Raw genomic sequence first — 13869 nt, 5'->3', positions numbered from 1 at the left:
CCAGACCTGCCTTCCAGTATGGGCTCTCACAGGCCCCCTCCCTGACTCCCTGCCAAAGGAGGTCCTTAGAAATCATAACCTTGAAAGCACCCCCATTCATCGAGCGAATACTTGGGCTGGAGCCTTTAATAAGGATTTCATATTTACTGAGCCTTTCTCATGTGCCAGAAGCTCCATCCAAGCTTTATATTTGACATCACAGTCGAGAACCCTGGGAAGCCTAGTGTGCGGGGCTGGGAGGCTGGATTCCCTAGGAAAGCCCTGGGGCGGGGGAAGCAAGGGTTGTTGAGCGATCCCCCAGGGGACTGTGTAACTAGGTGGGCCCTGAGATGGGCTGCAGGAACCCAGGGCACCAGGGGAGGGAGAAGCCCCCTTCCCTACCTGGCTGACCTACACCATCTGCCTTTGACCTGGAGCTTGGCCTGGAGCGAGCCCACAGCGTGGCCATCCTCGGCTTCAACTCCCCAGAGTGGTTCTTCTCTGCAGTGGGAACGGTATTTGCAGGGTAAGTGACTGGGCAGGGGTGGAGTCTCCAGTGGGTTGGTGGTAGGCAGAAAGTAGAAAGAGGGTCACTTTCTCTTTGTAGAGGTCCCCCACTCCCAACATCCCTTCTTTCCCTGGGGCCTGCCCCTTGTCCCCTCTCTGCCAGGGGCAGCTGCCCTGAGATGACATGGGAGCTCTGGCTGCTCTGGCTATGGGAGCTCTCTAGGACCGGGGCTACACACAGGGGGGTGGCGGCAAGGGGGTGCCCCCTTTACACCTTCCGGGTCTCCTTCAGTGGCATTGTCACCGGCATCTACACGACCAGCTCCCCTGAGGCCTGCCAATATATCGCCTATGACTGCCGCGCCAACATCATTGTGGTTGACACACAGAAGCAGCTGGAGAAGATCCTGAAGGTTTGGGGGAAAGGGAAGGTGGGCATGGGGTCAGAGGTTGGCTTTCTCATGGACCTCTACTCCAGCATAAAAAGGATGCTCTCCCCCACCCCATCTAGAGTTTCCCCTGATCCTCAAAAGTGACTCCAACCTCCTACAACCTGTACCCATACGTGGAGCAAGGCAGGGCAATAGTTACCTACCCATTCGATAGTCAGGAAATTGAGGCCCAAAAGCTAAAGGGACTAGGTCACCTAGGAAATGACTGGTCAGATCTTAGACTAGGACTCTTGGTCAGCCCACTGCCTCCCACAGTTGCCCTTTAGGACACAGTCTCCCTAGAAGCGCAACAAGAGTGGTGGGCGCTGGGGCCCTCTGCTGGTCGAAGGGATGTGTGCATGTGGGCAGCTCTGGGCTCTGACAGCTTGAACCACCCGGTCTAAGTGGGAATGGGATGAGGGCTGCCACAGGGGCGGGTAAAGCCAAGTCAGAGCAAGCACCCCAGTGTCTTCCAATGATGGGCCATAGCAAGAGCTCAAAGTACCAGCTGAATCTTTTCTGGAGCATTGCCAATACCCCCTAATTCACTGAAAGCTGTCCAGTAACTGATTCTCTCCCACATCCTCCATTCTTGGCTGCAGTGGTGACACCTCTGTGCCCCAGCTTCACCCAGAAGCCTGTGAGGCCCTCTAGGTCTCTCTGTATTCCAGAGGAGAACTCAGATTGATTTATTGGCTTGGTTCTGATTCTGAAGACATCACCTGGGCCTCAGCCTACCCATCTGTACTTGAAGGTCAAGTGGTCTCTAACCTTCCAGGACCATAGAACCTGGATTCCTGGAGAGGACAGGGTGGGTGCCTTCCCTCATCCTTAGTGGGAAGTCTCCTCAAGCCTGGGATCAGTCATTCCTTCCTGGGGTGGGCCCAGGCTATGGTCCAGACCTTCGGGACAGGATCTCTTACAGGACATTCTCACAGTGAGTGAGGTTTAAATTAGCCACCTCAGGTTAGGCTTTGAGCAGCCCAGGCTAAGATCCTCCAGCTTACAGAAAAATAAGAAGCCTGGGAAGACCTCAGGACATACTCTGAGTACCCTAACATAGAAGCTGAGGCACAGCACACCTGCTCCTCTTTGGGAAGGTACTAGAAGAAATTGCAAAGTTTGGGCCAGCTCCTTACAGCCCTAGAGCCCAAAACACTATGGGCATGAAACTGAGGGAGACCCCACCCCAACCAGAGTCTGGCAGGGACATGAGTTAGCAACCTAAGGGGCAGTTCCTTCAAAAGCAGGGTTGGCTTCATGGGGGCATGTCCCACACAGTGGTGCAGGACTTAGAACTTGGTTTAGTGCTTTGCTCTCACCATCTTGAAAGTCTCAAAGAGGTTGGAACATTTGCATCTTGTAGTTGGCTGGTCCTGTGCTCAGGTTCTGGACCTCTTCCAGGGTTTGCTCTAAGCCACGTTGAGTGTACCCTCTACTATGCCATTTAAGGATTATTTTGAAAACCCTCTATTTCACAGCACTTTGAACCTACTTTTATTTTACTATAAAAATTTATCAAATGGCTCCCTTTACAAATGGGGAGAATGGTCCTGCCTCTTTAGGGGGCCCTTTTTTATCTCTATTTCTTTTGGACCCTGTGTTTTTGGGATCTTTTGTTCCAAACATCTCCCTTCTGTCTGACCTGGATACCTCCTTAAGACAGGGAGAGGACAGATGAGTGTCCATTGTGTGACCCCGGGTGAATCCCTAGGAGACACAGCAGAGCTGAGATGTTCTCAAACCCTCCCTCTCATCAATGCTTTACATTTGCTTTTTCCACTCACCTTTTTGCTGCAGTATTTTAAAGCCAATTTCTTTCTTTCTTTTTTTTTTTTTTTTTTTTTTTTTGGGAGGGTGCTGGGGATCGAACCCAGGGCAAGGCAAGCACTCTACCAACTGAGCTATCTCCCCAGCCCCCATAAAGCCAATTTCTGATCTCATGTCATTTCATTCCCTGAATCCTTCAACTAGTACTTCTAAAAAAAAAAAAAAAAGTGAAATAGTTCTCAAATAATTATTCTAACTACCTCATCTAACACAAATGAAATAATTCCTTCAAATCATCTAATACATACAATATCTTTTCTCCCGATTTTTTATTGAAGTAAAATACATGCAACAGTGGACTGGGGTTGTGGTTCAGTGGTAGAGCACTTGCCTGGCACGTGTGAGCTTCCATATTCTTTATCTGTTTATTCCTACATGTAGGATGAAGCCTTCACTATGGTTTTTATTCCTATTCCAAAACATGAAATATCAGTGAGTACAGGGGCATACACCCATAATCCCAGCAACTTGGGAGGCTGAGGCAGGAGGGTTGCAAGTTTGAGGTCAGTCTCACCAACTTAGTGTAGACCCTGTCTCAAAATAAAAAAAAATAAAAAAGGACTTTTAATCCCCAGTACTAAAAGAAAAAAAAAAACAATATGACATATCAGAATTTTTCTTTTATTCACAGTAATAGCAACAGAATTCATAGGCTACATACTACCATGAGAATGAGGCTCCTTCTCGGGAACCATAATTACTAATCTCTTTGCTATCACATTGGAACTAGTTTAGAATGAATCTGAGTTGGATATATTGTAGATAAAGAACTCTAACATAATTCTTCACATTCCTTCATTTTACCATTCATTATTACAGCCCTAGTAATAGTTCACCCATTATTCCTTCATGAGACAAAATCAAACAAATTCCATTTCACCCCTATTGCGCTATAAAAGCTATTCTAGGACTACTGTGTGTAGCTGGCCCTTCTGGGGTTCTGAAGCACACTGGGGGTGAGAACTTCCACCATAGACATACTGCAGAAACCAGGTCAGCTGTCCTGCACAAGGCCTCACGTTCTGGATGGGTCTTACTACTTCCTCTTGCTGTCCTTTAACTTGCTCCTGGAAACTCTATAGTTCCTAAGGACTAGATGTGTTTCAGATGAGAATTTTATGGCAAGGGCACCCCATAGGTGGCACTGGGTACTTCATAAAGCACAGCCTCAAGCAGCACAGATGTCAGGTGCTACTACCCTCAGTGATGCTGAGCGACATCTAGACCCAGGTGGCGACCACCTGCTCTTTCATTGTGACATTTCCCAGCAACCTTTCCCTAATGCTTTTAGCATCCATTGATTCTCTTTGACTGGATTAGTATTTCATGTTGATTTTCATGTTGATTTGATTCGCTAATGCATCAGCCAGAATTCTTCTTCAAAGGAAGAACTTGCCCTCACCTGAGGCTCTTTGGTATCTGAAACATTGTTTGCACAGAGCAGTTGTGGTAGAATAATGGTCGATTTTGGCGATCATTCTATGGGGACTGGAAAGAATATGGATTATGCAGTTATTTGGTAGAGTATTCTATAAGTATTAATTATGTCGAGCTGGTAGGTGGCTTATAATGTTATTCAAGTCTTCTACATACCTGCTTGTTCCATCAAATACTGAGAAAGTGGATGCAGGTATAGCTCAGTGGTAGAGAGACTACTCAGCATGTGTGAGGTGCTGGGTTCAATCTCCAGCACAAACACACACAAAAACAAATACTGAGAAAGGAAGTGTTGAAATCTATTGTTATTTTAGATTTATCTATTTTTCCATTTATTTATATCAGTTCTCACCTCACATATTTTGGAACTCTATTATACACATATTTAGATTTGTTATGTCCTTGATGAATTAACCATTCCCTCTTCATAACTTCTGGTTCCAAAGCTACTTTGCCTCAAATAACACAGACATTCCAGATTTCTTATGATTAATGTTTGCATGGATACATTTTTATATTTCTTTTATTTTTAACCTAGCTGTCTTGTAGGCAGCATATAACTAGGTTATTTCCTCTGTCTCCCATTTATTCTTCTTTCTTTCCTTTTTTTTTTTTTTCTTTTGAGTTACTGGGGCTCAAACCCAGGGCCTTGCACATGCTAAGCAAACATTCTGCCACTGAGCTACAACATCCCAGCCCTGTGCCTTTTCCTTTTCTCCTTTTTCCTATTTTGGAAAGATAGAAAATATTTGAGTTTTTGTTTTGTTTTAGTATTCCATTTTATCTCCATTGGCTTATAGACCTTACGACATGCTTTTTTTTTTTTTTTTTCTTTTTGCAATACTGGGGATTGAATCCAGGGTGCTCTACCACTGATGTACCCCCAATCTTTTTATTTTTTATTTTGAGAGAGGATCTCACTAAGTTGCTTAGGATGGCCTCAAACTTGTGACCCTCCTGCCTCAATCTCCCAAGAAAATATTCATCTTAATTTATCACAGTATACTTTTTTTTTTTTTTTTTAGGATAGGAAGGTTGCTGGAGATTGAACCCCAGGTCTCACACATGTTAAGCATGCACTCAATCACTGTGCTACATCCCTGACCCCCATCACGATATACTCTTCAGAGTCACATCCCTTCACATGTAACATGGAACTCACAACACATGCACTTGGTCATCCATATCTGCCATTCAACCATCCTCAGATGGAAAAAATTCAGGGGAAAATCTATTTGTACTGAACGTGGACAAACTTTTCCCCTTGTTATTATTCCCTAGACAATACAATAACTATTTACATAGCATTTACATTTTATTAGGCATTATAAATCAGAGATTATTTAAAGTATGTGAGAGGATGTGCAAAAGTTACATGCAAATATCATGCCATTTTATGTAAGGGACTCGAGCATCCTCAGCTTTTGGTATCCTCCAATACCAGGGAGTCCTGGACACAATCCCCTTCTGACCCGGAGGACCATAGCACTTCCACCAGACATCCTTGGTGTCGTCCGTGTTACTTCTACATAACTTGTAAACCCCAACACATTGGTAGTATTTTTGCTTTAAACAGTTGATATCTTGCAAAGAAATTTTAAAAGAAGAGAAGATGGCCTTTCATGTTTACCCACATTGATGCCATTTTTGACACTGCATTCCTTGTGTAGATCCAAGTTTCATAGGGTATTGTCTTCCTCCTGACTTAAGATCCTCCATTCCAGGCTGGATAGTAGCACATATCCTCAGTTTCTCTTTGTTTGAAAAAGTGTTCATTTTTGCCTTCATTTAAGAAGAAATAATTTCATCTGGTTTAGAATTCTGGGTTGACAAGTTTTCCTCTGTTCCTGCAGCATTTTAACGATCTCATTCCCATTTGCATGGTTTCTGGTATGAAGCCTGTGGTTCCTATCTTTGTTCCTCTCCACAGAATGTGCCTGTTTCTCTGGCTGCTTTTTAAAACACTGGTTTTCAGCAGTTTGGTTGTGTTGTGTTTTGGAGTGGATTTTCTCAGTGTTTATTTTGTTTGAGATTCGTTGTGATTCTAGAATTGGTAGATTTATTGTTTTAATCCAACCTGGAAAATTTCTCAGACTTTTTTTCATTTTAAAAAATATTTTGGGGGATCCCAATTACATGTATGTTAGATGTCTTGATATTGTCCTACAAATAATTTTTTCTTCTCTAAACTTCTTTTTTATTTTATTTTATTTTATTTTTTTGGTACCAGGGTTTGAACTCAGGGGCACTTAACCACTGAGCCACATCCCCAGTCCTTTTTACGTTTTTATTTTGAGACAGGGTCTCACTGAGTTGCTAAGTGCCTTGCTAAGTTTCTGAGGCTGGCTTTGAACTCATGATCCTCCTGCCTCAGCCTCCTAAGCCACTGGGATTATAGGCATGTGCCACTGCGTCTGACTCTATACTTCATTTTGAAGCTCTATAGTACTGGTGTAGATAGCCTTTACCAAGGTTAATTTAGCCCCACATAGTAGACATGATCCTTCTGGGTCTCTGCTTACCCAGGAGGTCCCATGTGGCTGGTTGATGGAAGCATGAAGAATACCTAGGTGTGTCCTTTTTTGTCTTCCAGCTGAGTCCTCATCTTCTTCCAGCCTCATTTCCCCCTTATGTCTGTGCAGGTGGATCTTCAGTCAAAGACTCAGGAAGACCAAAAGTGCACTGTTTTAAAATCCCTTGATGTAATTCTGCGTGTGTCTGTGTGCGTTTACTCATGTGTGTGCATGCGTATGCATCACTATGTCAAACTTGGTCTATAGACTTCATTTCTTTCAGATTGTTTTTAACTCTTGGAAAATCATCCTTTCCATCTTTTACATATTTTTCAAATGATTATAATATTTACATGATTAGAAAATCAAAATTTTATGAGACACTCAAAGAATTCTTGCTCCCCCCGCTTCTTGCCCCTGTTTTTTTCCTCTTCTCATAGTCAAGTAGTTTTGGATTTAACCTTCCAGTGTTCCTTTTGACAAAATAAGCAAATAGGTATTTGCATACATTTACATATATTCATTATGTTCACTTTATGTCCCTTTCTTACACAAAGGTAGCATGCTACATGCTTATTGTACACATTCTCTTTTTCAGTAATATTTCCAAAAACCCACTCTACACCAGAATTTAGCACTATCCTGTCCCAGTGGCCTGTTCTGATGTACAATTACCTAGTGCTCTCTTATGCAGCTGGATCACTGTGTTCTTCCAGGTCCTGTATCATTTGGTGGTTTCCCCTGCCCCCTGCCTGTCCCCACTGTCACTACTCCCAAGTTCCCACGATGTGAATCTATGGACAAAGGGTGGCAATTGTTCTGCTGAAGTCAAAGATCAGAGATGGAGAACCCAAAGACCTTTGCCACACAATGCCTGCCAAGCAGACTGATGCTGGTGGGAGGTTGGGGTTTCTTTTCAGAAAGTAACATTTTTATTGCTGAAACCTGGTTTACTTTCCCTGTCAATGCAGATCTGGAAAAATTTGCCCCATCTGAAGGCAGTAGTGATATACGGAGAAACTCTTCCAAAGAAGATGACCAATGTGTATACGGTAGGGTAGTGTGTATACCCCTGGGTGACAGGGGGGCTGTCTGGGCCTGCCCAGCTGACCTGGACTGATTGCTGTCCCCCACCTGGCCACAGATGGAAGAATTCATGGAGCTGGGGCGTGAGGTGCCGGAGGAGACCCTGGACTCCATCATTGATGCCCAGCAGCCCAATCAGTGCTGCGTACTAGTGTACACGTCGGGCACCACTGGGAACCCCAAAGGCGTGATGCTGAGTCAGGACAACGTAGGACAGATGGCCAGACGGGTGGGGTGGGCTGGGGTGGGTCTGTCCCAACAACTTCTCGGGGAACTGGGATAAGTAAGACAGCCCACAGTTCTGTGATACAAACTGGACACAAAAAAGGGGAAGGGAAAAGGGTGAGGGGAAGCCTATCCCTGAAGGTGTGTTTCCAGGAACTACAGAATTACCTGGAAGGGTATCCACTCTGGGGGTCCCTAAAGAAGTAGTTCCAAGCTCCTAGGATGGCCACAGTTGTGAGCACTGCCGGAGCTGGCTGTGAACACCGCTGGGGCCCATCTGCCTGCCCTCCAGATCACATGGACAGCCCGGTTTGGCAGCCAGGCTGGCGACATCCAGCCAGCAGAAGTCCAGCAGGAGGTGGTGGTCAGCTACCTGCCCCTCAGCCACATTGCCGCCCAGATCTATGACTTGTGGACAGGCATCCAGTGGGGGGCGCAGGTCTGCTTTGCTGAGCCTGATGCCCTGAAGGTCAGTCCACCTCTCTGCCATGTGGGTGTCCAGCATGTGAGCAAGAGCATGCCCAATGCATACTCCTGTCTGTGTCCCTGCATGTACATTTGTGGGTTTGCTAGTTAATTGTGCATTTATCAGGCAGAATTCTCCCAGCTGCAGGTTGCATAGCCTGACTCAAATGACCAATCAAATAGGCAAACTGATGGCATTACAGTAAGTTGAGTCAGAGTGGTTTGCAGGGTCTACAGCACTATCAAGGAGACCTCCTCACAGGAGGATCATAAGATGATCACAGGTGGCCACAGCCCCTTCCTGTATCCCAACTGCGTAATCTACACCTATTCTTTGGATCCTTATTTTATTTTAAAAAATTCTTTTAGTTGTAGATGAATGCAATTCCTTTATCTTATTTATCTTGTGTGGTGCTGAGGATCGATCCCAATGCACACGTGCGAGGCAAGGACTCTACCACTGAGCTACGATCCCAATCCTGGATCCTATTTTAACTGTGAGGGAAGTTTCCCAGAAGCCCCCACAGCTTCCCTGACCCAGCATCTCGGTGACCCACACAATGCCACATGTCCATTAGGAACATGTCCATTCCTAAAGCATTAGGCATTAGAGGAATGAGGTTATCGGGTTTGAGTTAGACAAAGGAAGAACCACCCTTGGGGGCAGGAAGGGACAAAGATACTTCTGAAGCACCTGGCCATCTGGTACCCAAATGACACCAAGTTTCTATTAGTGGAATGTGAGGGGACAACTGTTGAGCCACAGCCAACAGCCCATGCTGCAGGCTGGGTGGGCTATGCTCACCTGTGCATGCATCTGTGTGCAGCAGCCATGCTGTGTGACCTGTGCAAACCTGATCAGGTGCAGGGACTCCTGGACCCAGCTGGCCCTGAACAAGAGGCCTGACTCTCCCGATTGGTGAATAGGGAAGCCTGGTGAACACACTGCGGGAGGTGGAGCCCACCTCCCACATGGGTGTGCCACGCGTGTGGGAGAAGATCATGGAGCGGATCCAGGAGGTGGCAGCTCAGTCTGGCTTCATCCGTCGTAAGATGCTGCTGTGGGCCATGTCGGTGACCTTGGAGCAGAACCTCACCTGCCCTAGCAGGTACAGAGGGCAAGGGGACAGGAGGCCAGAGGAGGCAGCAAGGCTGGCTCACAACCCAGTATACACCAAAGCTCCAATAGGCTTGTCCCAGGCCCGGGGTCCTGTAAGTTCTGAGGACCCCTGTATAGAGGCCACATCAACAAGTGGGACTGGTACTCCTTTACTCGTTGCAGCCCTAATGGGACAGTTGGCACCTTTGAGTTTTGACTGGGAAGACTGTCTTCTCTGAAGAGAAGTTCAGCTTCCTGGCAGCAGCCCTACTAGTCTCCTGAGGTCTCCTGACCTCAGTAGGTGAGGACAGAAGACCCCACTGTGATGAGAGTTCATCCTTTCCAGTCTTCTCAGCATTCAGCACCCCACATGACCACTCAGACCTCTCCTCAATCCCTAACCCGTGTGTGTGTGTGTGTGTGTGTGTGTGTGTGTGTGTGTGTTACAAGGAATTGAACACAGGGGTACTCTACCACTGAGTTACATCCCCAGATGGTTTTTTGTTGTTGTTGTTGTTGTTTTGTCTTTTGAGACAGGGTCTCACTAAGTTGCTCAAGACCTCACTAAGTTACTGAGTCTGACTTTGAGCTTGCAATCCTCCTGCTTCAATCTCTGGGATTATAGGTGTGCACCACTGCACCCAGCCCTTTTTATTTTTTGAGACAGGGTCTTGCTAAATTGCCCAGGCTGGCCTCAAACTTGCCATCCTGACTCCCAAATCTCTGGAATTACAGGCGTGCACCACCATGTCTGGCATCCCCACCCTTTCTGATTGCTTTTTAAATTCTCACAAAGTACTATAATGTATTTATAATGATATAAATCTAGTGAAGTTTCAATTTAGCAAAAGTTTCTGTTAGCGTGTCTATGAAACAGTATCATGTTTCATGAGAACTATGGACACATCTATGCATCTACAGCTTAATTTACATACATGAAGTAAATATGCATTACAAATATTTGTGGACCTCAAAAGAGAGATCATAGTCGTGTGGTACCTGTGTGTCTGTGGATATAGACTTCAAGTCTCTGCATGTGTGTTATTGGGTTGCAAATTTGCATGCCTCTGAGTTGTTGCCTATGTATCTGTATACAGTTGAATCTGCCTGACTTCCTGGCTCAAGGCCCATTTGCACACAACCATATGCATGTGCATCTTCATTTGCATAATGAATATGGCAGGACCAATATTCAAAATATTTAACAACAGGTTCAGCATTGGCATCAACCAATTAGAATAGACAACCAGAATGGCTATGCTGGTATATACACATGGAATACACACCATTTCACGAGTGTGTTTCCTTTCTTCCATGGACCCCATTCTCCCTCTCCTACCAGTGACCTGAAGCCCTTCACAACCAGACTGGCAGATTACCTGGTGCTAGCTAAGGTCCGTCAGGCATTGGGCTTTGCCAAGTGTCAGAAGAACTTCTACGGGGCTGCCCCCATGACTGCAGAGACACAGCGCTTCTTCCTGGGCCTCAACATCCGCTTGTATGCAGGTTATGGCCTCAGTGAGACCACAGGCCCCCACTTCATGTCCAGCCCCTACAACTACCGGCTGTATAGGTAAGGTCCCAAGCCTCGACATGTACACATGCCCTTGTGTCCCTGCTGACACCCCTGCATGCCTGTCTATTGAGTGCCCTAAGGACTGGCTCCTCTTTCCACACTGGAGACCTGGGCCCTGGGCTGGGGCCCCCCAGTGCCAACACTGTCATCCTGGGCCAGGCCCCTTGCTTGTCCTCCTTGGTGGAGTGGGGTCTTTGCCACCATGGCATGTGGATCCATGGCTGAAAACAGCCTTAACAGCTCAGGCAGTCCCTGAACAGGCTTCTCATGATGCAGGAACTTCCTTCCCCCATTGCCTCCATTAGAATGGGTTCTGTTGGAGGGGGTCCCAGAAGAGCTGATGGCCAGGCTCAAGTTGAGGTGGGAGCCAGGGGACAGGGCCAGATTTCCAGTAGGCAGGGAAGGCAGTCAGGGCTGGGGAGTACTGTGAAGGTCATCTGCTGTGCTCCAGTTCCTCCCTCCCTGCCCGCACAAGTGCTCCAAGTCCTACCACTAACTTTCATTCATTCATTCACTGAAAAACCTTTAGCTGGCCCTGTCAGCTCCAGGTGCCCCATTAAAACCCAAAACCCTGGCAGGGGACACCTGGTCATCGATGAAGACTGAGAGGTTGGGGACCTGGGGCTCCCTAATGGGGGCTCATCCAGGGCTCCCTCGGACCTCTCTCCCCACCTCTCCATCTCAGCTCAGGTAAGGTGGTGCCAGGCTGCAAAATGAAGCTGGTGAACGAGGACACTGAGGGCATTGGAGAGATCTGCCTGTGGGGCCGCACCATCTTCATGGGCTACCTGAACATGGAGGACAAGACACATGAGGCCATCGACTCTGAAGGCTGGCTGCATACAGGCGACACTGGCCGCCTGGACAGTGACGGCTTCCTCTACATCACTGGGCGCCTCAAAGGTGAGCACCCCTGGCATCTAGCAAGTGGGCATTGGAGGCTGGCAGTAAGGCATGGGAGGAATTCTACCTTCCCCATTATTCATACCCACTAACTGCATTGAACCCTTAACTACATGCCACACACATTTTCTGACATCATTTTACTCTATTTACTCTCCCCTGCAGGGACTCTTACTACCCTGCCTTAATGAGAACATCCAGAGAGGTTAAGTGACTTACCCAAGGTCACCTAGCTAGTAAATGGTGGAGCTGGATTTACATCTCTGAGAGAAATAAGACAAGGCTGGGTACAATAGTGAACACCTGTAACTCCTGGAACTCTGGAGTCAGGATGATAGCAAGTTTGAGACCAGCCAAGGCAACTTAGTGAGACCCTAAGCAACTTAGGGAGATCTTGTTCAAAATTAAAAAAAAAAAAATTTAAATGAAAAGGGGCTGAAGTTGTAGCTCAGTGGTAAAGCACTTTTGGGTTTAATCTCCAGTACCCACCCCCAAGAAAGAAAGAGGAAAAAAGGCAAGACTTTCCAGAACATTCAAGGCATAAATCTTATGTAGCAAACATGGATGTGATAGAGAATAACACACAAATTGAATATGAAATTTAAAGTGAAACATTAGACTTCAAAGAAATATCCTGTGGAGAAAGAAATGTTGGGGATTCCTCCGTGGAAAGATATTTCCATCCTGTTGTCCAAATGTGTGTCATATTCCTAGCACCCACGTGGGAATCCCATAGCCCCATTTCACAGGGGATATTGTTGCAGGTATATAGAAATGCAATTGTTTTATGTATGTTGGCCTCATACCAAATGACTTCGATGAGTTCATAGTAGTTCAGTAGTGTCTTCCTTTAAATTGTCTATGGACACAATTATATCATCTGTATATAGTAACAGTTGTATTTCTCCCTTTCAATCCTTATGAATTTTTTCTAGCCTTATTGCACAGGCTAGCACCTCCCTCCAGAAGTTTTGAACAGAATTGGCAATAGTCAATCTGGGGGTGTAGTTCAGTGGTGAGTGCATGCTCACATGCACAAGGCACTGGGTTTGATTCCTAGGACTGAGGGGAAAAAAGTGGTAGAGGTCATATTTGTTTTAGTTCTGATCTCAGAGGGAAAGTTCTCAACATTTTATCATTTAGTATGTTTGCTGTAGATATTCTTTATCAGATTAAAGAAGTTCCTTTCCATATCTCATCTGCTAAGGGGTTTTATCACTAATGGTTGGGCAGAAGGTTGCTAGAAAAGCTTCGAGAAGGGTGAGGTCAATGTGGACTGGGAGAGCTGGAGGAGGCTTCTTGAAGGACGCAGCGGACTGGACCCTGAAGAATAGGCAACCTGTTGGAGAGATGGGAAGGGAGGAGGACATTCCAGTGGGAGACATAGGGACAGCAAGAAGCACCATAGTGGGGTGGGTTTGGACTTTGAAACTGGACTGGATTTAAATCTTAGCTCTGCTACTTAAGAGTATGTGACCTTAGGAAAGTTACTGAACCTCTCTCTGCCTTGGTTTCCTCATCTGCAAAATGATAAGACAACCTGCCTTTTAGTCTTATTGTGAGGACTGAATGAATCACAGTATGGAAGCACTTAGCATGGTGCCTGGTTCGTGGTGAGTGCCATGTGAGTGATGGGGAGGTGGTTGTAAAGCAAAGAAAGGGAGGGGAACACTGGCTATTCAGAGGAGGCGAGAGGCCCAGAGGCCCATTGAAGAACAGAAGGGGCCTAGGGCTATGCTGTCTGAGCAGGCAAAATCTTGGGAGATGAGCTGAGGAGTGGGAATACTGGGTGGCAGTTGTCCTCTGGGGAACTGCTGC

General features: G+C 46.3%; 1 protein-coding gene across 5 annotated transcripts in view; it reads left to right on the top strand.

Annotated features, from left to right (window-relative positions):
* The window catches only part of Acsbg1 (acyl-CoA synthetase bubblegum family member 1), a 52586-nt gene that overhangs the window by 36217 nt on the left and 2500 nt on the right, over positions 1-13869 (top strand). For 3 of the 5 annotated variants that reach the window (XM_047541433.1, XM_047541431.1, XM_047541432.1), the window contains 8 exons: positions 417-505; positions 779-917; positions 7669-7749; positions 7842-7991; positions 8301-8477; positions 9401-9582; positions 10915-11145; positions 11834-12051. In XM_047541433.1, coding sequence (XP_047397389.1) covers positions 417-505; positions 779-917; positions 7669-7749; positions 7842-7991; positions 8301-8477; positions 9401-9582; positions 10915-11145; positions 11834-12051 — 1267 coding nt within the window. The remainder of the gene's footprint in view (positions 1-416; positions 506-778; positions 918-7668; positions 7750-7841; positions 7992-8300; positions 8478-9400; positions 9583-10914; positions 11146-11833; positions 12052-13869) is intronic. The other 2 variants (XM_047541429.1, XM_047541434.1) reach the window with 1 other exon arrangement.

Source organism: Sciurus carolinensis, chromosome 2, assembly GCF_902686445.1.
Source record: "Sciurus carolinensis chromosome 2, mSciCar1.2, whole genome shotgun sequence".
Lineage (NCBI taxonomy): Eukaryota > Metazoa > Chordata > Mammalia > Rodentia > Sciuridae > Sciurus > Sciurus carolinensis.
The sequence above is the reverse complement of the archived record's forward strand: the minus strand, read 5'-3'. Positions and strand labels throughout refer to the sequence as shown.